This window comes from Rhineura floridana, chromosome 8 (assembly GCF_030035675.1).
Source record: "Rhineura floridana isolate rRhiFlo1 chromosome 8, rRhiFlo1.hap2, whole genome shotgun sequence".
Taxonomy (NCBI): Eukaryota; Metazoa; Chordata; class Lepidosauria; order Squamata; family Rhineuridae; genus Rhineura; species Rhineura floridana.
In genome coordinates this window covers 112,426,071-112,443,509 of record NC_084487.1, presented here as the reverse complement: position 1 = coordinate 112,443,509, position 17,439 = coordinate 112,426,071, and the positions used below count along the sequence as shown (strand labels likewise).

Genomic DNA, 17,439 nt, shown 5'->3' with positions numbered 1-17,439 from the left:
CCTCATGACACCAACCATCCTTTGCTCTCATTTCCCAATCCTTCTCTCTCATTTCCATTCTACTTGCCTTCATACCTTTTGGCAATGTTTCCAAAATTATTAAACCTACCCTAATGCACTTTCTCTCAACCACACATTTGCTGCCTTGCTCTCTCATAGAAAGCAGTCCTACTCCACAATCTACCTCTTCCCTCCAACTCCTAATCCTCACAAACTCCCCAGCACTGTTGCCCTCTCACCCTTATGACTACCTTCGCATTTTTCTGGAAAAAACATACCAGTCCCAACCCAATTGCTCCTCCATCATAACTTCAACCTTCCAAGTTTCTGTTGTACATTTTTATTCCCATCTACAGCTCAGTGTTCTTATGGTATATCATCCCCAGACACCATCACCCCATTGTAGCTTTCTTCTCTAACACGCTTGGAAGAAGTAGATTATCTGCATCCATTTCAATCAGACTCCAGGCCTAGTTTCAGCACAGATGGCCTTAGTTCCCCTAGCTGATTTGTCAAGACAATGACTAAAGGAGCACTGTCCTATTCATTTTCCTTGATCTCTTGGTAGCTTCACACCATCCTGGATCAGCTTTACAATTTGGGAGTGGAAGACACAATGAACTGGTGGTCCCACTACTACCTGCAGGTCCATTTTCAGAGAGTGGTATTGGGGACTTCTGCTCAACTCTGTGGCAGTTGTGCTGCAAGGTCCTGAATAGTTCCATCTTGTTCCCCATGCTTGTTGGCATCTATATGAATCCACTGGAAGGAGTCAGGCTATTTGCAGCATGGCATTAAAATATGTGGGCAAAAACACAGTTCTAATTCTTCATGTCATCTGAATCGTGTGTGTGAAGCTGTGCAGGTGCTGGAATGAAGCCTAAAGCAGTAATGAGCCAGATGAGGACCAATAAACTGAGGGTGAATCCCGACAAGACAGAGGGGTTATGGGCTGGTGGTTCTCAGGTCTGCAAATAGGGTACACAGTCTGTTCTTCTTCCAACATGTGTGTAACATGGGGGTACTACTGGTCACTGGAGGCCCAAAGTGGCATCAGTGGCATGGAATGTCTACTTCCAGCTCTGGTTGGTTTGCCAATTACAGCTGTTCCTTAATAAAGAAAGCCTTGCCATGGTAATTCATGCCTGGATAACTTCCTGCTTGGGCTCCTTCTGGAAAGAAGGGCAGAATATAAATTTAATAAATAAGTACTGTAATGTACTCTATGTGGGGATGCCCCTAAAGGCTGTTTGGATGCTGCAGCTAGTGCACAATGCAGCTACCTGTCCTGCCCAAAATCAAGGAACGGAGGCTCACTCAGTTCTGTGAGTTTTTTTCTTTTTATTAAAGTAACAGTTATATGAAAAGCTTTACGATTTATCCTCCTAACTATGCTTTCTAGGAACTTTGCCCTGACTAACTCTGACTAAGCATGATTCTGCAGCACTCCAATGGTGACGCAGCAAAGAAACACACACTCTGTGCCTCCCTAAGAAGCCTGGGTTTTCATGTGAAATCGTTGGCTCCTCCTTAACGACACTTGAATTTCCCTCTTCTGCCATTGGCATGAACGGGACAAAGGGGGCTGACTCTCAACTTCTCCCTCTGAGAGAATCTCACTTCTGTGATCTACAGTGGTTCTCTGAAACCTTGCCCCTCTAACCCACTTTCCTTATTCTGCCTCAGATTCTAGAGTTTCTACTTTTAACGCTGTTGCATCCTCAACTCTTGTTTGCTTCATTGTTTCACCAAACCATTCCCTCCATTTATTCTGAGCCCTGGGTTATTCCCTCCATTTGTTCTCTGCTCATAGTCTGTGGCTACTGAACCATTTTAGAAGACATCAAAAGACCTGGCTAATTTTTGCTCACTTAATTTAATGATCTCTTTTACTGCTATTTATCAGGCCAAATATTACTATACCATCCTGATATGCATGCATTACCAACAATCCTCAAGAGCCTTAATGCTTAATTAAGGCCAGCCCTTCTCCCCACATTTATTTATTTATATCCTGCCCTTCCTCCCAGTAGGAGCCCAGGGTGGGGGCTCATTCCACCAAGAACCTTGCTTTTTCCTATTGTAAGTCTGAAGCTCTCTCCCTCTTCTGGCGGTTCTCTTAGATCCATTTCTGGCACTAGCATCTCAGGTAGCCTCAGTGGCTAGGAGTGCTTTTCACCAACTATGGCTATTCTTGGACAGGGATAGACTGGCCATAGTGATTCATGCATTGGTAACGTCAAGACTTGATAACTGAAGTATGCTCTATGTGGGGCTATCCTTGCACATGGCCTGGAAGCTCCAGCTGGTGCAAAATACTGTGGCTAGACTGTTAATGGGGGCAAACTACTGCCAGCTTCTATCTCTGGTACTTATAAGCTTGGACTGGCTGACCATACTGTTACCGGGCCAGATTCAAGATTCTTATATTACTTTACAAGGCTCCTAACAATTTGGGTCTAGGATACTTTAAGCATCACCTAATCCCTTTTTGACTGACTGAGATGAAATAAAAGGAAGATGGAAGCAATACACTAAAGAACACTATAAAAGAGATGCGAGAATGACAGATTCATTCATGGAGGAACCGTATGATGAATAACCAGAAATTTTAGAATGTGAGGTGAAAGCTGCTCTTAAAATACTTGGAAGAAACAAATCACCAGGAATAGATGGCATACCAATAGAGTTGCTACAAGCTACTGAGACTGAATCTGTCCAAATTGAAAAAAAGTTGTCAACAAATATGGAAAATTAAACAATGGCCCACAGACTGGAAGCATTCAATATACATACCAATTCCAAAGAAACGGAATCCCAGGGATTGCAGTAATTACTGAACTATTGCCTTAATATCCCATGCAAGTAAAATAATGCTCAAAATTCTACAACAAAGGCTCTTACCATATATGGAGCAAGAAATGTCAGACGTCCAAGCTGGATTTAGAAAAGGAAGAGGCACCAGAGATCACGTCACAAACATATATTGGATAATGGAACGGACCAAGGAATTTCAGAAGAATATCACCCTGTGCTTTATAGAGTACAGCAAATCCTTTGACTGTGTAGATCATGAAAAACTATGGAATGCTTTAAAAGAAATGGGGGTGCCACCGCATCTGGTTCCCCATCAGAAAGGGTGTGAGACGGGTGTATTTTATCACCCTACAACATATACAGAAAGTGGGACTGGACCAAGATGAAAGAGGTGTGAAAATTGGAGGGAGAAATATCAATAATTTAAGATATGCAGACAATATCATACTACTAGCAGAAACCAGTAATGATTTGAAACTAATGTTGATGGAAGTTAAAGAGAAAAGCACAAAAGCAGGACTACAGCTGAATGTCAAAAAGACTAAAGTAATGACAACAGAAGATTTATGTAACTTTAAAGTTGACGAGGACACTGAATTTATCAAGGATTATATCAATACCTTGGCACAGTCATAAACCAAAATGGAGACAACAGTCGAGAAATCAGAAGAAGACTAGGACTAGGGAGGGCAACCTCCTCAAATGCAAAGATGTATCACTGAACATTAAGTCAGGATCACTCAGACCATGGTATTCCCGATCTCTACATATGGATGTGAGAGTTGGACGGTGAAAAAAGCGGATAAGACAAAAATCAACTCCTTTGATATGTGGTGTTGGAGGAGAGCTTTGCGCATACCATGGACTGTGAAAAAGACAAATAATTGGGTGTTAGAACAAATTAAACCAGAACTATCACTAGAAGCTAAAATGATGTAACTGAGGTTATCGTACTTTGGACACATAATGAGACAATATGGTTCACTAGAAAAGACAATAATGCTGGGAAAAACAGAAGGGAGTAGAAAAAGAGGAAGGCCAAACAAGAGATGGATTGATTGCACAAAGGAAACCACAGACCTGAAATTACAAGATCTGAACAGGGTGGTTCACAACAGATGCTATTGGAGGTCGCCGATTCAAAGGGTCGCCATAAGTCGTAATTGATTTGAAGGCACATAACAACAATCCCTTTTATCCCTGCCCAATCACCAAGATCTTTGGAGGAGTCTGTTAGTGGTCTGAATCATGGTTCAGAGGCATGTCTAGTAACTAGCAAAAGCTGTACATTCAAGATTGTGGGGCCAATTCTGTGGAACTCCCTTCTGATTGAGATTAGACAGGCCTCCTCCCTACTGAACTTCAGGCACTTGACAAACACTTTCCTATTTCAGCAGGGATTTTAAGGTAGTTTCCTGTTTGTATGATGAATTTTAATTGTTCTTATTCTTTGTATAGTTTTTTAAAACATTTTAACACTGCTTAGAAATTCTGATTACATGGTATATAAATACCTAAATTAAAATAATTGTCTCAACACAATGAAATGACCACTGCCATCCACACATACTCCCTTCCAATCACTGTATTTTCCACTATTACCCCCACGCGTTTGCTCAACTTCCATCCTTTCACTAACATATTCCTCTCTTCAGGCTTCATCCACACCAAGTTCAAACATGCTGCCATATGCGCCATTTTCAAGAACTACCCCTTGACCCCTCATCTTCTAATCTTGGCTAATCTCATCTGTTCCTTTTACCGTCTAACTCCTGAATTCTACATCCCAGCTGAGATAATCATTCCAGTTGTTGTCGCTAGAGTACAGCAAAAGCTGAAACTGCTCTGTGAACTGATGGTGAGGACGCTCTTGGTCTGCTCATCCTAGCTTTCTGAACCTGGAGTTGGTAACCATAGAAGAATTAAGAGAAATGTATAGACTTTTTGGCATTTATGTTGGCAAGTTTGAAGTGGCTTGTAAGAACAAAGGGCTGTATCCAACGTTTTCTATCTGCGAATGCAACAGCAAGCTTTAATGCTGCACAATAGAGGAATCCAACCAGCAGTTGTGCTATGAGAAACTTGTTGCACAACGGACTGCGCAATCTATTGTGCAACCAATTTACCAGTAAAATGCTTGTGTATTCTCATACACAGCAGCGTACCACTGGCACAAATCATTTCTCTAGTACAGTGGTTCTTAACCTTTTCCACTGCCAGCACCCCTTGGATTTCCAAAATATGCTCTCGCACCCCCTGAAAAAATACCAATCATTTTATTTTATTGTAATGTGTGTTTTAGCCTAACTTAGGTAAGATAAATGAGAGTTTTTAAAATCTCTTGAACAATGCCTCACACCCCTAGAAAAAGTATTGCGCACCCCAGGTTAAGAACCACTGCTCTAGTGGAACAAGCATATTGCTAAGTGACTTTAACTTAGTGCTATGTTGGCTATGACCCAAAGTTGTACTGCTACTTTTTAATAATGTTATTACCTTATTGTTTTTTGTAAATTGTACTGTTTTTATTAATATGTATTTCTATATTTGTGTTTATTTTTTGTAAACCGCCTTGAGGGCCTTTTGGCCAAAAGGCAGCATAGAAATGAACCATAATAATAATAAAAATAAAAAGTGTGCTGTTCACTTCTACCATCTTAACTCTCTCCTTCAACCACAAAGTCTGGCTTCTGGCATTTTCACTCCACTGTTTGTAGTTTGTATTCCAGTGAAACCAACCTTTTGCTTATACCGTTCTCACTCCTAAAAGCAAAGATCTTTCCCACCGTAACTTTTTCTAAAATCTTTTACAACCTTTTCCTCGCTGGCTTTCTTCTGGTACCTCAGTCCTTCAACCTCTTTAAAAAAAATTACATACAGATGAAAATACCCATTAAGATGAAGGAAAGGCAGCACACAGTAGGTTAACTTGCACCAAGCAGAAAAAGCATGGTGTGTAAAGGAAGCCAATGAAGAAATCATGATTATAAGCTTCAGTTTGATGTCATATTAAGCAAGGAGCCAATGATAGCCCAAGCAGAAATAACTAAGCAACTGCCTTGGTACAAAAAATCCTGGGTCACCTGCCTCAGCTATGTATATATCTTGGAAAGAGCCATTACCTGCATTCATCATGGAGGAGGTGCACAGAAGCAAATTAACAGCTTGTTGCCTGAATGATACCCCCTGGATTCCAGAGGCAATATCGGGAACCTTTTGATATATACTTGCTGCCCAGGAGACAGAGTTGTACAGGGGAAGCAGTAAAGTGAGACATTAAAAATTAAGTTGAGAAAAGTATCTCACTCAGCCCTTGACTATGTAATGCACTATTGTTAGGCTGCTCAGTGCAAGATATGCAGCAAGGTTTTAATTCATCCATGGCATAAAAGTCATGAGCCAGCCCTGTAGGAAACAGGAGTGGGATGATACCAACAGCAGAAAGAGACAACTTTACCAAAGGTATTCTGAACTGACCACAGTGAGGAGCTATAGTAAGGGTACAGTAATCTAAAACAAAAACATGAACAAAACTTGAAATTGCTCTTGGAGATGTTGAAAAAGACAAAACCAAGGTTTATTAACTACATGACAGTATAGAATACTAGTAAGTCAGCGCCAATATTTCATGCCTCAGATGAGACATAAACAGCCAAAATAGTTTCAGGAGAGTTGGGGAGATGACTTGGGTCAAAGCTTTTGTGGATTAAGGATTCTACCTTTCCCATTTTCAGTTTCAAATGACGATGTTACATTCAGGGAGAGATGTTAGCAAACCAATCTGAGGTATAGGTTTGGACATCAGAAGCTGGGATAGAAAAGAAGCTGTAAAAATTAACAAGCTTCTCTTTATTTACAAGGTCAGAGAAATGAGGGACCAGGGAACTTTCCTTCTGGAGCCTCCGCAGCAAAGCTGGCTAACCTCTGGTCCTCCAGATGTTGCTGAATCACGATTGCCATATTCCCTGACAACTGGCTATGCTGGCTGGGGCTGATGGGAGATTCAATGCAACAACATCTGGAGGGCCACAGTTAGCCATCCCTACCCAAAAGGAAGTAGGAAAGATGAAAGAATCGTCTTAAGGGAAGAGTAAAATAGAAGTCAGAAAGCACAGCGTTTTGTAAACCTTTAGAGAAAAACGATTAAATGAGGAATGTTTGGACAAGAGTGTCACAGGCAGCACATGGGGAAGGAGAATTAGAATTGAAGAGATTAGATTTGGTCGAAGGAAACCTATACTAGCTTGGAAAATGCAATCCTATGTACAGCCCATATACTATTACCAAAGCTATTTTGTTGTGAACAACATCCTGGAAATAAACTGACTGAAAGGTAGTATACAAATAATTTGCCCTCCATCTCCACATCTCAATCCAGAAGTTGTTTTGGTGTAATTTGAAAGTAGTGTTATTTTATTCCAGTGGCAGATCACTTAAAAGGAAGAGTCTTGTTTTGGAAAAATCCATAATATTAACTACTTTAAAGCATTTTTTTACTACAGTACATTTCTAGTACTAAAGCAAGCATCAGATCTGTAACCAAATTCTCCTCCCTCCCCTTTTTTAGCACTTTCATTTCTTGTTGCTGTATAAATTCAGGAAAGAGACAGTAGCAGCAGTCCAAGTCCTCTTTTTCAATATCATGCACTTAACTAGTAAGCACAAAGTTAAGATCTAGACCAATGTCTATGTATTCCAGTAACAGATTTGATAAGTTCTTTATAAGACCACTACTGCTCTGTTAACTGGATGCAATCTCTAATCTCATTTATTTGGCATTTCAGAGCAAATTTTAATATTTACACATTTTGTGTTCAATACAAAAAATACAAGAACTGTGACTGAACACGTATTTACACTCAGCTTTAAGCAACAGATATCCCCAAATAGTGAAGTTTAACACCTTGCAGAATGTACTTCAAGTTGAGTAAAACACACAGGGTTTCACCTCTTTTCAAATCCTTTTCTATTTACCTCAGGAACAATAGAACCCTTTCAGCCAGAAGAGCCATTCCTCTTTCCTTTGCCTCCCCATCCGGGAAGAGGAAACAGCTTCCTAAAGTCCACTTCCTCTTCCATGCCTCAGACCTGAAACAACTTTCAACAGCCCCTTGGTCTTTCGCAATATCCTGTAGCCACCTCCCTGTATTTCAGGCAACCCCTTATTTGTCACTTGCATCAGAATTTTTTTTTTCTCTTAAGCCATCAACTCAGCCAGAGCTGAAACAGAAGCTTTTACCCTAAGCCAACAGAACAATATGAACTGAAGGAGCACACTGATATTTCTAGTTAGAATTACAAGGAAGGAAGAGCATTTGGGTCAACTATGTAAAATGGTTATATTAATCTTTATAAGAAGCTGCATTTCTTTAAAAATTGTTAACCAGCAGCAGCCAGCCAGATAAGTGACATAAAATGAAGAGAGATATGTAATGAGACATTTGGATAAATATGGTTATAGGCCATATCTATGCACAGAGATAAACCTACAATACATGGCTGTAAGTGTTGTGGAAGGATAAAAGAATGAGGATACTACTAAATGTTATGATGGGGGGGAGACAGCAGAACTGATGTTGGCAAGAGGACTGAGTCCAAGAAAAGCACCCAAAGGTTTTGCAGTTCAGGAACTGAAAACCCAATGCTTAAGTAGACATTACAATCCAACTACAGATAGAAAGAAAATTATTCGGTACTGTATTTTACACACATGCTGTTCTATCTGGAGTAGAACTGTAAAAGAACTGACGAGAGAAGGGGGAAAGGATTAAGAAATACCCCTTTAGGGTTAGCCGCTACTATCCTGAAGAGATAGGAATCCTCGGGCTACTTACATTTTTATTTTCGGAAGAGAAAAGGGGAAATCCTAAACACAAGAGCAGTCACACTTTACACGCAACGAACATCACTGAATCTTCACTACCACATGCACACACCCATAGAAAAGCAGAGGGAGACATTCATGCTAGGAAGTATGCTTGAGAGGAAAAGAGAAAGGATGCAGCCCTTCCTTTCACACACACACACCGCTTCCTCCACTCAGACCTGATGGCGAAGGAGGGGGCGCATCTAGATTCCAGGAGACACCGACTGTGGGGGTTCAACAGCATCGCCTGACAAGGGACCTTTCTAACTACCGCTCAGCCCCGCCTTATCCTCCTCCCTCCAAAAAATCCAAAGGACAGAATTCAACAGACTTTACAAACAACCCCCAAGCCAAAGCATACCATGAAGTCGGTGGCGAAGTTATCCTCCCCATTGTGGTCGGTGTCCTTCATGGCCTGGACTCGCTGGATGAATTTCTTCAGGATCTCCTCTTGCTCCATCCTCCTCCCCGCTTCCCTGTGTAAAGCCGGAGAGACCCAGCCTGAGGAGCCGCCCCGCAAGCCGGCTTTCTTGCCGCCGCCGCTGCTGCCGCCGCCGCCCCGGCCCTCCTTCTTCAACCGCCTCCTCAGACAGCCCCCCGAACACAACACTTCCCCACAGCACCTCAGCGCCGCCCGGCCGTCCGCTCCATTCTTCTCCTCTTTCCTCCCTCACAGCCGCCTGCCCCTCCCTCTCTAACGCAGCAGCAGCAGCAGCCGCCGCTGCCGCCAACACCGAACACTGGACGACAACGACGACGACGACTCGACTTTCCCACTCCACACCCCGCCCTTCTTCAGCGCAGGCGTACACACAGTGACATCCACTCCCTCCCCCTCCTTTCAACGTGTTGATCTGCCGCTCCCGAGCATACTACCCCGCTATTGGCTTCTCACATCAAAACCCCGCCATGATTGGTCTTGCTCCTTGTCAATCCGTCGTCTCTCTCCTACCTCTGGAGAAACTTCCTTTTCCCACCTCTAATATTAGTGGATAAGATCTTCCCTATGCTTGACAAATTGGGATATACCAATGTCTTAGGGAGGAAAGGGGAGGAAAGATCTACTGAGCTTGCCTGCTGAGACAAAAACGATCCGGGCTTCAGCTTCCAGAATGTAGTGTTTCGTCTTGTGCCCGGGACGCAGCAGGACTCCCGCGTAGAGACTACCTGCCCCCCCCCAAATGGGACATTTAGTAATCTTATTTAGAGCACCTAAACACCTTTAATCAGAAGCAAGTCTTTTTGATGTTAATAAGCTTTCTCCCAAATAGGTTTGCTTTGGGTGCTCCAAGAATCTTAACTCTAGGTTTACAGTGTACAAAAACATGCGCTCATCTCTCTCCTTTTTTTTAACAAAAAGGAAAGTTCATATGTTTGCCATGATGTGTAGCTCATGGTTTTAATTTAAACACTATCTGAACAGGCAATTGAATACGGTATAATGTGAGTTTTATTCCTCAGTTTTCACTCATTAAACTTCCATACACAAAAATACACTACTACATGAAGTATCTTAAGTTGCTTTTTATAATGTATTTCAGTTATGCTTTTATAAAGTAGTCAGGACTGGAATCTGGCATCTTGAAACAACTCTAGAGCCCCAGTTCTTAAGAAGTTGTTTCACAAGTTATAATGGGTATATGCTACAGATTTGTAACCTTCTGCCTTGTACCATAAAGTTACAAGCTGAAAACAAAGTTTATTATTTCACTCTGGCTGTGCAGGGAGCAAACAGCAGAAGCCAATCATAATAAAATGAACATGTGTTTACACATTATAGAGTACAAGGGGCTATACTCTGAATCTGTACCATATATTCACTAATAACTGTTAACATATGACAGTTCTCTCTATGGCTGCAAACCTACCCAACTTTACTTGTAAGGCTTGGTTTACACACCTGTTTATCAAGAGACAATGACCTGCATTTTATCATTACACCTATAATACAATGGATAGTATTTCATATTTCCTCACATCACCCAAGTAAAAGGCTTTTCAACTGAGTCAGTTCACAGTCATCAGGCATTTGATATCCATGGTATCAAAAGCGTGAATAGGCCAGTGGAAACCCCAGAGTTGCTGTCATCATAGAAAAAACCCTGCACACACAAGAATAGCCACCTTCAGACGGATGACAATCATACTGACCGAAGGAAGTGGTTAGCATTAAGAGGGTGAGGCTACTGCTGGCCATTTCAAGCCTTCAGTATTATACTGTTTTAACATTTTGCTGTTTGCCACCCTTGGCTCCTTTGGGAGGGAGGGCAGGATACAAATTTAATAGTCACCTGAGTGCTCAAACGTACACTAATCAAGTGTCAAGAAATCAGTTGTTTAATCCATGTGTCTTGGCCTTGCCTTGACCCCATTGAAATCTGCAACACTTGCTTTCAAGCAAATATACATAAGATCAGCCTGCATATTTTGGATTTTCCAATAGTTAACAGGTATAACAACTGCTTGTAGTTAATTACCTCTCACTGACTCTCTTGAACTTTGTTTATCTGTTTGTTTTTAGCCTCTCTTCCTCCTTCTCAGACTACATTTCTCCTTTGTTATCCATCCATGTGAATCCTGAGCTCCCACTCAGAGAGATGACTTTGCAAACTAGAAGTAAATGAACCCTTAACTTTCTTTCTCACCTTTACCAGTGGTCTTAACAGACTGGTTTGATGCAACTGCTGTGTAACTCAACTGACTTCCAGTAGTATGAACTAGCACATCAACTTCATTCTAACTTTTAATAGCAATTGCACAGACTTAAATACTCTGAGGAAAATGATGGCAGTCTTACCAATAAATGGTTGTGCTGCAAAGGTCTTAAACCAGTTGTAACATTTGACCTACCCCACCCACCATTTCAGTGGGCGTTTATTAGAAAAAGGTTGCTTACTCTCATGATTGGAAAGCAAGTTTTAAAAATATGCCTGTTACTACCTAGTTCCCTGACCTGCAGGCCCTAACACCCAATTTGTAAAAAAAAACTATCATAGCTCCTCCATCATGGGCTCCACCTACTCTGAGAACAAAGAAAATACAATGAAAAAGTGCTGTATCAGTCAACCAATCATTTGATTTTTCTCATCTGTGTCCTCTCAGAGTGGAGGAAAGAGGGTACAGAAAGAACCATACAACCAATGATGCCATCTGCGTTAAGACTTTGGAGCAGAACTCCAGATCCCAATAAGCAGGAGACCTCACAAATGCAGCAGGGCTGATACCCCATATTTTTAAGTGAAGGAATGCATGTTACCATCTAAGGAGGGAGGCTGTAAGACTCCATTAAGTCCAGTCTTAAACCGTCTAAATGCACACAAGATTTCTTCCTCTGCCATGAGCAAACTTGTCAGCTGCCCTAACTCAGGCAGGTTTGTCACTCTAAGGGCTCATCCAGACGACTGCAAAATGTGTGACACACCCACTATGTGTGTTCATTATTTTTCGGTCGTCCAAATGACGTCTCGCACTGTTACGCATTTTCGTGGGTTAAATCCGCTCCTTGCAATATCGGCAAAAATGCGATTTGCTGTTTAAAATCGGGAATCATCCGCTGTGCCTTCAGGAGTTAGGATGCAATACCACGGACTTTACAGCTGATGGGCGGTTCTTGGGCGTTTCCCCTTGTCCCTTCTCCTCATTCCAGCCAATCACGTATCTGCACTTTTGCGCATGTGCGAGAATAAGCCCGGGAAAATTAAACCAATCATCGCAATGGTGGGGTGTTGGGGGGTCTGCAACTACTGCGCAGATGCATTTTATTTTTTGCCAGCCTGCAAACTGGGCAACCACTCTGGGTGAGATCTGCAATGCACAGCAAGTGAGAAAGGGGGATGGTTGGTTTCAGCCTGTCTCCCCAAAAGCTATGTCAATTTCATTGTATTTGCTGGGGGTTTTGCTTCAAATCAGAAAAGCATACATTCCTTTAAGTGTAATATGGCAAATACAAACAAGAGAAGGGCTTCTGGTAGGTTTCAAGCCTGCTCTGGAAAGCTTCGTCAATTTCATTCTGGTGGGAAGGAAAGGGAGAAGGAGGGGGATGACACATTTCTTGCTTTTTTGGAGAAATAAGTGCAATTGCCAGCGTGTGTATCTCCTTAAATATCAATAAAGGCAGAAAAGCATACATTTTCCTGCCGAGGCAAGAACTCCTTTACAGCCATATTGTGCTTGTTGCAAAGGGGGAGAGGAGCATACCTAATTTTTTTGCTGACCAATTGGTTGATAGGGGGAGGTTTTGGAGGCGGAGCTTGGAAAAAGCAAAAAGAATGTAGGGGTCTTACTGCTGCGGGTGCGGGTGCAAAAAAGCATTTTTTTTTAATTGGGAAAGAGTGAACTAAAAGGCAAAGTGAGGACTATCAGATGACAAACCGAATATGGAAACCATGGATTATCCCGCTCCGTTTGGATAAGCCCTAAGAGAGCCATTAAGAACATAAGAAGAGCCTGTTGAATCAGACCAGTGGCCCATCTAGTCCAGCATCCTGTTCTCACAGTGGTCAACCAGGTAACTACGGAAAGACCACAAGCAGGAGCTGAGCGCAAGAGCACTCTCTTCCGTCCTGCAGTTTCCAGCAATTGGTATTCAGAAGCATACTACTCTGACTGTGAAGGCAGAGCATAGCCATCATGGCTAGTAGTCACTAATAATCTTACCTTCCATGAATTTGTCTAATCCATTTTTAAAGCCATCTAAGTTGGTAGCCATCACTGCCTCTTGTGTGAGTGAATTCCATAGTTTAACTACAGGCTGCATAAAGAAGTACTTCATTTTCTGTCCTCAATCTTCCAGCATTCAGCTTCATTGGATGTCCACAGGTTCTAGTGTTAAGAGAAAGGAATAAAAACTTAACTATCCACATTCTCCATGCCATGCATAATTTTATAACCTTTTATCATGTCACCTCTTACTCACCTTTGTCTCAAATGCTGCAACCTTTCCTCACAGGGGAGTTACTCCATCCCCTTAATAATTTTGGTTGCCCTTTTCTGAACCTTTTCCAAGTCTACAATATCGTTTTTGAGTTGAGGTGACCAGAATTGTACACAGTACTCCAAATGCAGTCACACCATAGATTTCTATACTTGCTGGTCTATGACCAAAATAAATAATTCATTCATTCATAGATTTGTATAATGGCATTATGATATCAGCAATTTTATTCTCAGTTCCTTTCCTAATCATCCCTAGCATGGAGTTTGCCTTTTTCACTGCTGCCACACAATGGGTCAACATATTTATTGAGTTAGTCACAATGAACCCAAGTCCTCATTCTTGGTCAGTCACCACCAGTTCAGACCCCATGAGTGGATATGTGAAATTAAGATTTTTTGCCACAACATGAATCACTTTGCATTTGTTTACACTGAAAGGCATTTCACTCAGTTCACCCATTCACTCAATTTGGATCCTTTTTGAATTTTTTGTAATCCCTTTTTCTTTTAATGACCCTGAACAATTTAATATCAGGAAACTTGGCCAGCTCACTGCTCACTTCTAAGTCTACATCATTTATGAACAAGTTAGAAAGTACAGGTCCCACAACCAGTCCTTCGGGGACTCCACTTTCCACATCCCTCCACTGGGAGAACTGTCCATTGATTCCTGTCCTCTGCTTTCTGTTTCCTAGCCAGTTCCTGATCCATAAGAAAACCTCTCCTCTCCTAATCTTACTCAGGAGTCATTGATGAAGTTCCTTGTCGAAAGCTTTTTGAAACTCCAAGTACACTATGTCAACTCCTATAGCAGTGAAGCAGCTTGGACTGAGAGTTTATATAGGAGCTTGAGGCTCCACCCCTTCCTGGCTCTCAGCAAGCCTCCAATCTGGGCAGTTGCTTACACGTGCTTTCCCCACCTCCCAAGAAGCCCTATGTACAGCTAGCCAGGCACTTTGCTGGCAGCCCTGAAGTTGCTGCCTGGCTCAGTATCTCCTTGCTCCTACAGCAGTGGGGGTGATGGGCATCTGAGAACCAACCAGAAATCTAGGCAACTGGTATGTAGGCCTCTGGTCCTGGGGTGGGGATGTCTGGATTCAACAGCTCCCCATGATTACTGGTGCTACTGGAGGGTTCCTGCTCCCACTCTGAGGAGACCCCACATTTCAGGTCTAGACAGGGCGGAACCCAGACACAACTTCATTGCACACTGCACAGGGTTATATTTTTTTTTCTCAGCCCATCTCACTCTTAGGTGCCAGACTGCAACACCTTTTAAATCTTAATGTAGGGGGAAGATTTTGCTGTTGTTTTCCATTAGTGGAATATACCAAACACAAAAATACTAGCCAAAATTCCTAGCAGGCTCACAGCTCAAACTCTTAACTGCCACACTACACAACTCACCTATACATTCCAGCCAGGTTGGCAAGATTTGAAACAATCTCTAGGTAGATCAGGAGATAGGAAGAGATAAAAACAGGTGTTTTTTTAAACTGAAGCCACATGAACATTAAAGTTCACCAACTACTACTATACATATATTTCTGTACAAATGCAATCACATTATGTATAAAGTATATTATGTGTGTCATTTCATATTGCTTGTATCTCAAACCCAGAAGTTTTAATTCCTAGATATAGATATTCTTTTCAAGGTTTGGGGCATGTACTGCCCCACTGCTTCTTGATCCTGGCCATGTTGACTTATTTGGAAGAATTCAGTTGAATTCAGTGTGTAATTTCCAGATATGCATATAGGATTGCAAACATAGTGTCTTATCGAACATAAATGTACAGTACACAGCTCTATTAAGGTTTGTCCTTACGATCTGTTTCTAAGACCTTGCTCATAGACCTGCCAGCTCCCAGTGAGGTCAAAAGATGAAGGGCCTATTTGTTAGAGACCCCACACTTAATGGAGCTCCTCCCAAGTGCAGTGCATATTTCCATCAATACAGCTTTAAACATTCTGTAGACCCTTTTATTTTTAGTTGCTTTCGTGAAAAGGTTCTATGGGCCTGCTGATTTTTAATTTCTTTATGTGTTTTGCCAATTCACAATGTATGATGCTAGCCTTACTGGATTGTACTGCTGTTTTAAATTGTTATTTTATGTTAATTATGACACTGTATTTTATGACTATGTATAATTGTATTTTTATGTTTTATGTAAGCTGCCTTGTCAGCTTTGCCCTAAAAATACTAAAATAAATGAAATAATTTATTGATTAGTATTTAACTGGAAAATAAATGGATGTGAGCCCCTAGTAGTTTCTACTGTCTACAACCTTTTGCTACACTTCAGATTAAATAACACTACAACAAGCAAATGGGTATCTAGATTTCTTTCTCTGCAATACAATAGCTCAGCTGTGTCACAATGACTATTTGAGGAGAGGAAGGAAATACACCCTGACTTCCAAAGAAGCCAGGTGACATGATGGGGATGATGCAAAACTGTTTGATGTAAACAGGAAATGGAACCAGGATATAAACTGAACAACTTTCCTATCCAGAATTTTCATTTAAAAATAAACATATTGCCTAAAAAGTTGGGAGAGATGATGACTGCACAAGAATAAGGTAATGTATTACAGTATTATTGTGCACAAATGCAAGACATAAAAACAATTAAAAGGAGTATGACTGTAGTCCAAAGGCTACATACAGCAAGATTAGAACTTTATATTTTAGAGTGAAATCCTATACAGGCTTTGCCAACCTAGTGCCCTCATATATTTTGAACTACACTTCCCAGCAATCTGGCTGCTCTAGTTAGGGCTGATGAGAATTGTAGTCCAAAATGTCTGGAGGGCACCAGGTTGGCAAAGGCTGCTTCAGGATTTGGAGGGAACCCATCTTTGCTGGCAGAAAGCCAGATACTCTGCCACCATGACAAATATACCGTCATAACAGCCAAAATGGAGGGTGGCACACTGATGCTCTATCTTGTACTCCTTCAATCCACAGCAACTGTGCACTAGCCCTAGACCTAGTACAAGGAATTTCTCTTTAACTGACTTCAGTAGAGAACAATTGTTTTTTTAAAATGTCCTGTATCAGCCAGGCTGCTATACACATGATAGAGCAAAGAATATGAAGCATCTTGGCACACCATCACAGCAAGCTACAACCAATATGTAACCCCCAAACAGGGAGACCACAACTCATATAAGGCAAGTGCCACAGAGTATGGAACTATATTTCCCTAGCCTCATACCAAACAAAAGCTCACAAGAGGAAACTATGGAAAAGGTACTTGGTACAAAAATAGCATCTCTCCAGAACACTAGCTAGGGCAGCCTTTCCCAACCAGTGTGCCTCCAGATGTTGTTGGACCACAACTCCCATCATCCTCAGCCAGCATTGTCAATGGTCAGGAAAGATGGGAGCTGTGGTCCAACAACATCTGGAGGCACACTGGTTGGGAAAGGCTGAGCTAGAGACTTAAGCATGTTACTATCATGCTCTGCCTAGAACCCTAAGGGGCAACCTGTCTTAGGACTTCAGACACAAACTTCCAATACCCAACCCAACTCCAACAACTGGGGCTGCCAGGACAGAGCACCACATATGCTGTGATATAGAACTGTTGTGTCTGTCTTCCATCTCTTCCCTCATCCTGTCATATGTGAATTCCGTGTCTCATCTAAACTGTAATCCAATAACCCTTCTCCTACAGACATAGGCACATACCAGAAGCAGGGAGCAGTATCCCTCACACACAGGGGAACCACTATTCTTCACACACAGGTAATCACCCCTCCATTCCAACAACTGGAGATGCCAGGACAGAGCCCCCCACTCAGGTAAGCATGG

The 17,439-nt window shown here is 41.8% G+C and overlaps 1 protein-coding gene across 2 annotated transcripts in view; it reads right to left on the bottom strand.

Moving 5' to 3' along the window:
• PTPN12 (protein tyrosine phosphatase non-receptor type 12) overlaps window positions 1-9,498 on the bottom strand; it is a 113,686-nt gene extending 104,188 nt beyond the window's left edge. The window contains exons 1-2 of one of the 2 annotated variants that reach the window (XM_061582104.1): window positions 9,307-9,498; window positions 9,045-9,159 (exon numbers count right to left, since the gene is read on the bottom strand). In XM_061582104.1, the coding sequence (XP_061438088.1) occupies window positions 9,045-9,143 (99 nt within the window). In that variant the 5' untranslated portion in view covers window positions 9,144-9,159; window positions 9,307-9,498. Of the gene's footprint in view, window positions 1-9,044; window positions 9,160-9,306 lie in introns of those variants that run through there. The other variant, XM_061582105.1, reaches the window with a different exon arrangement.
• Between the last annotated feature and the right edge of the window lie 7,941 nt (window positions 9,499-17,439).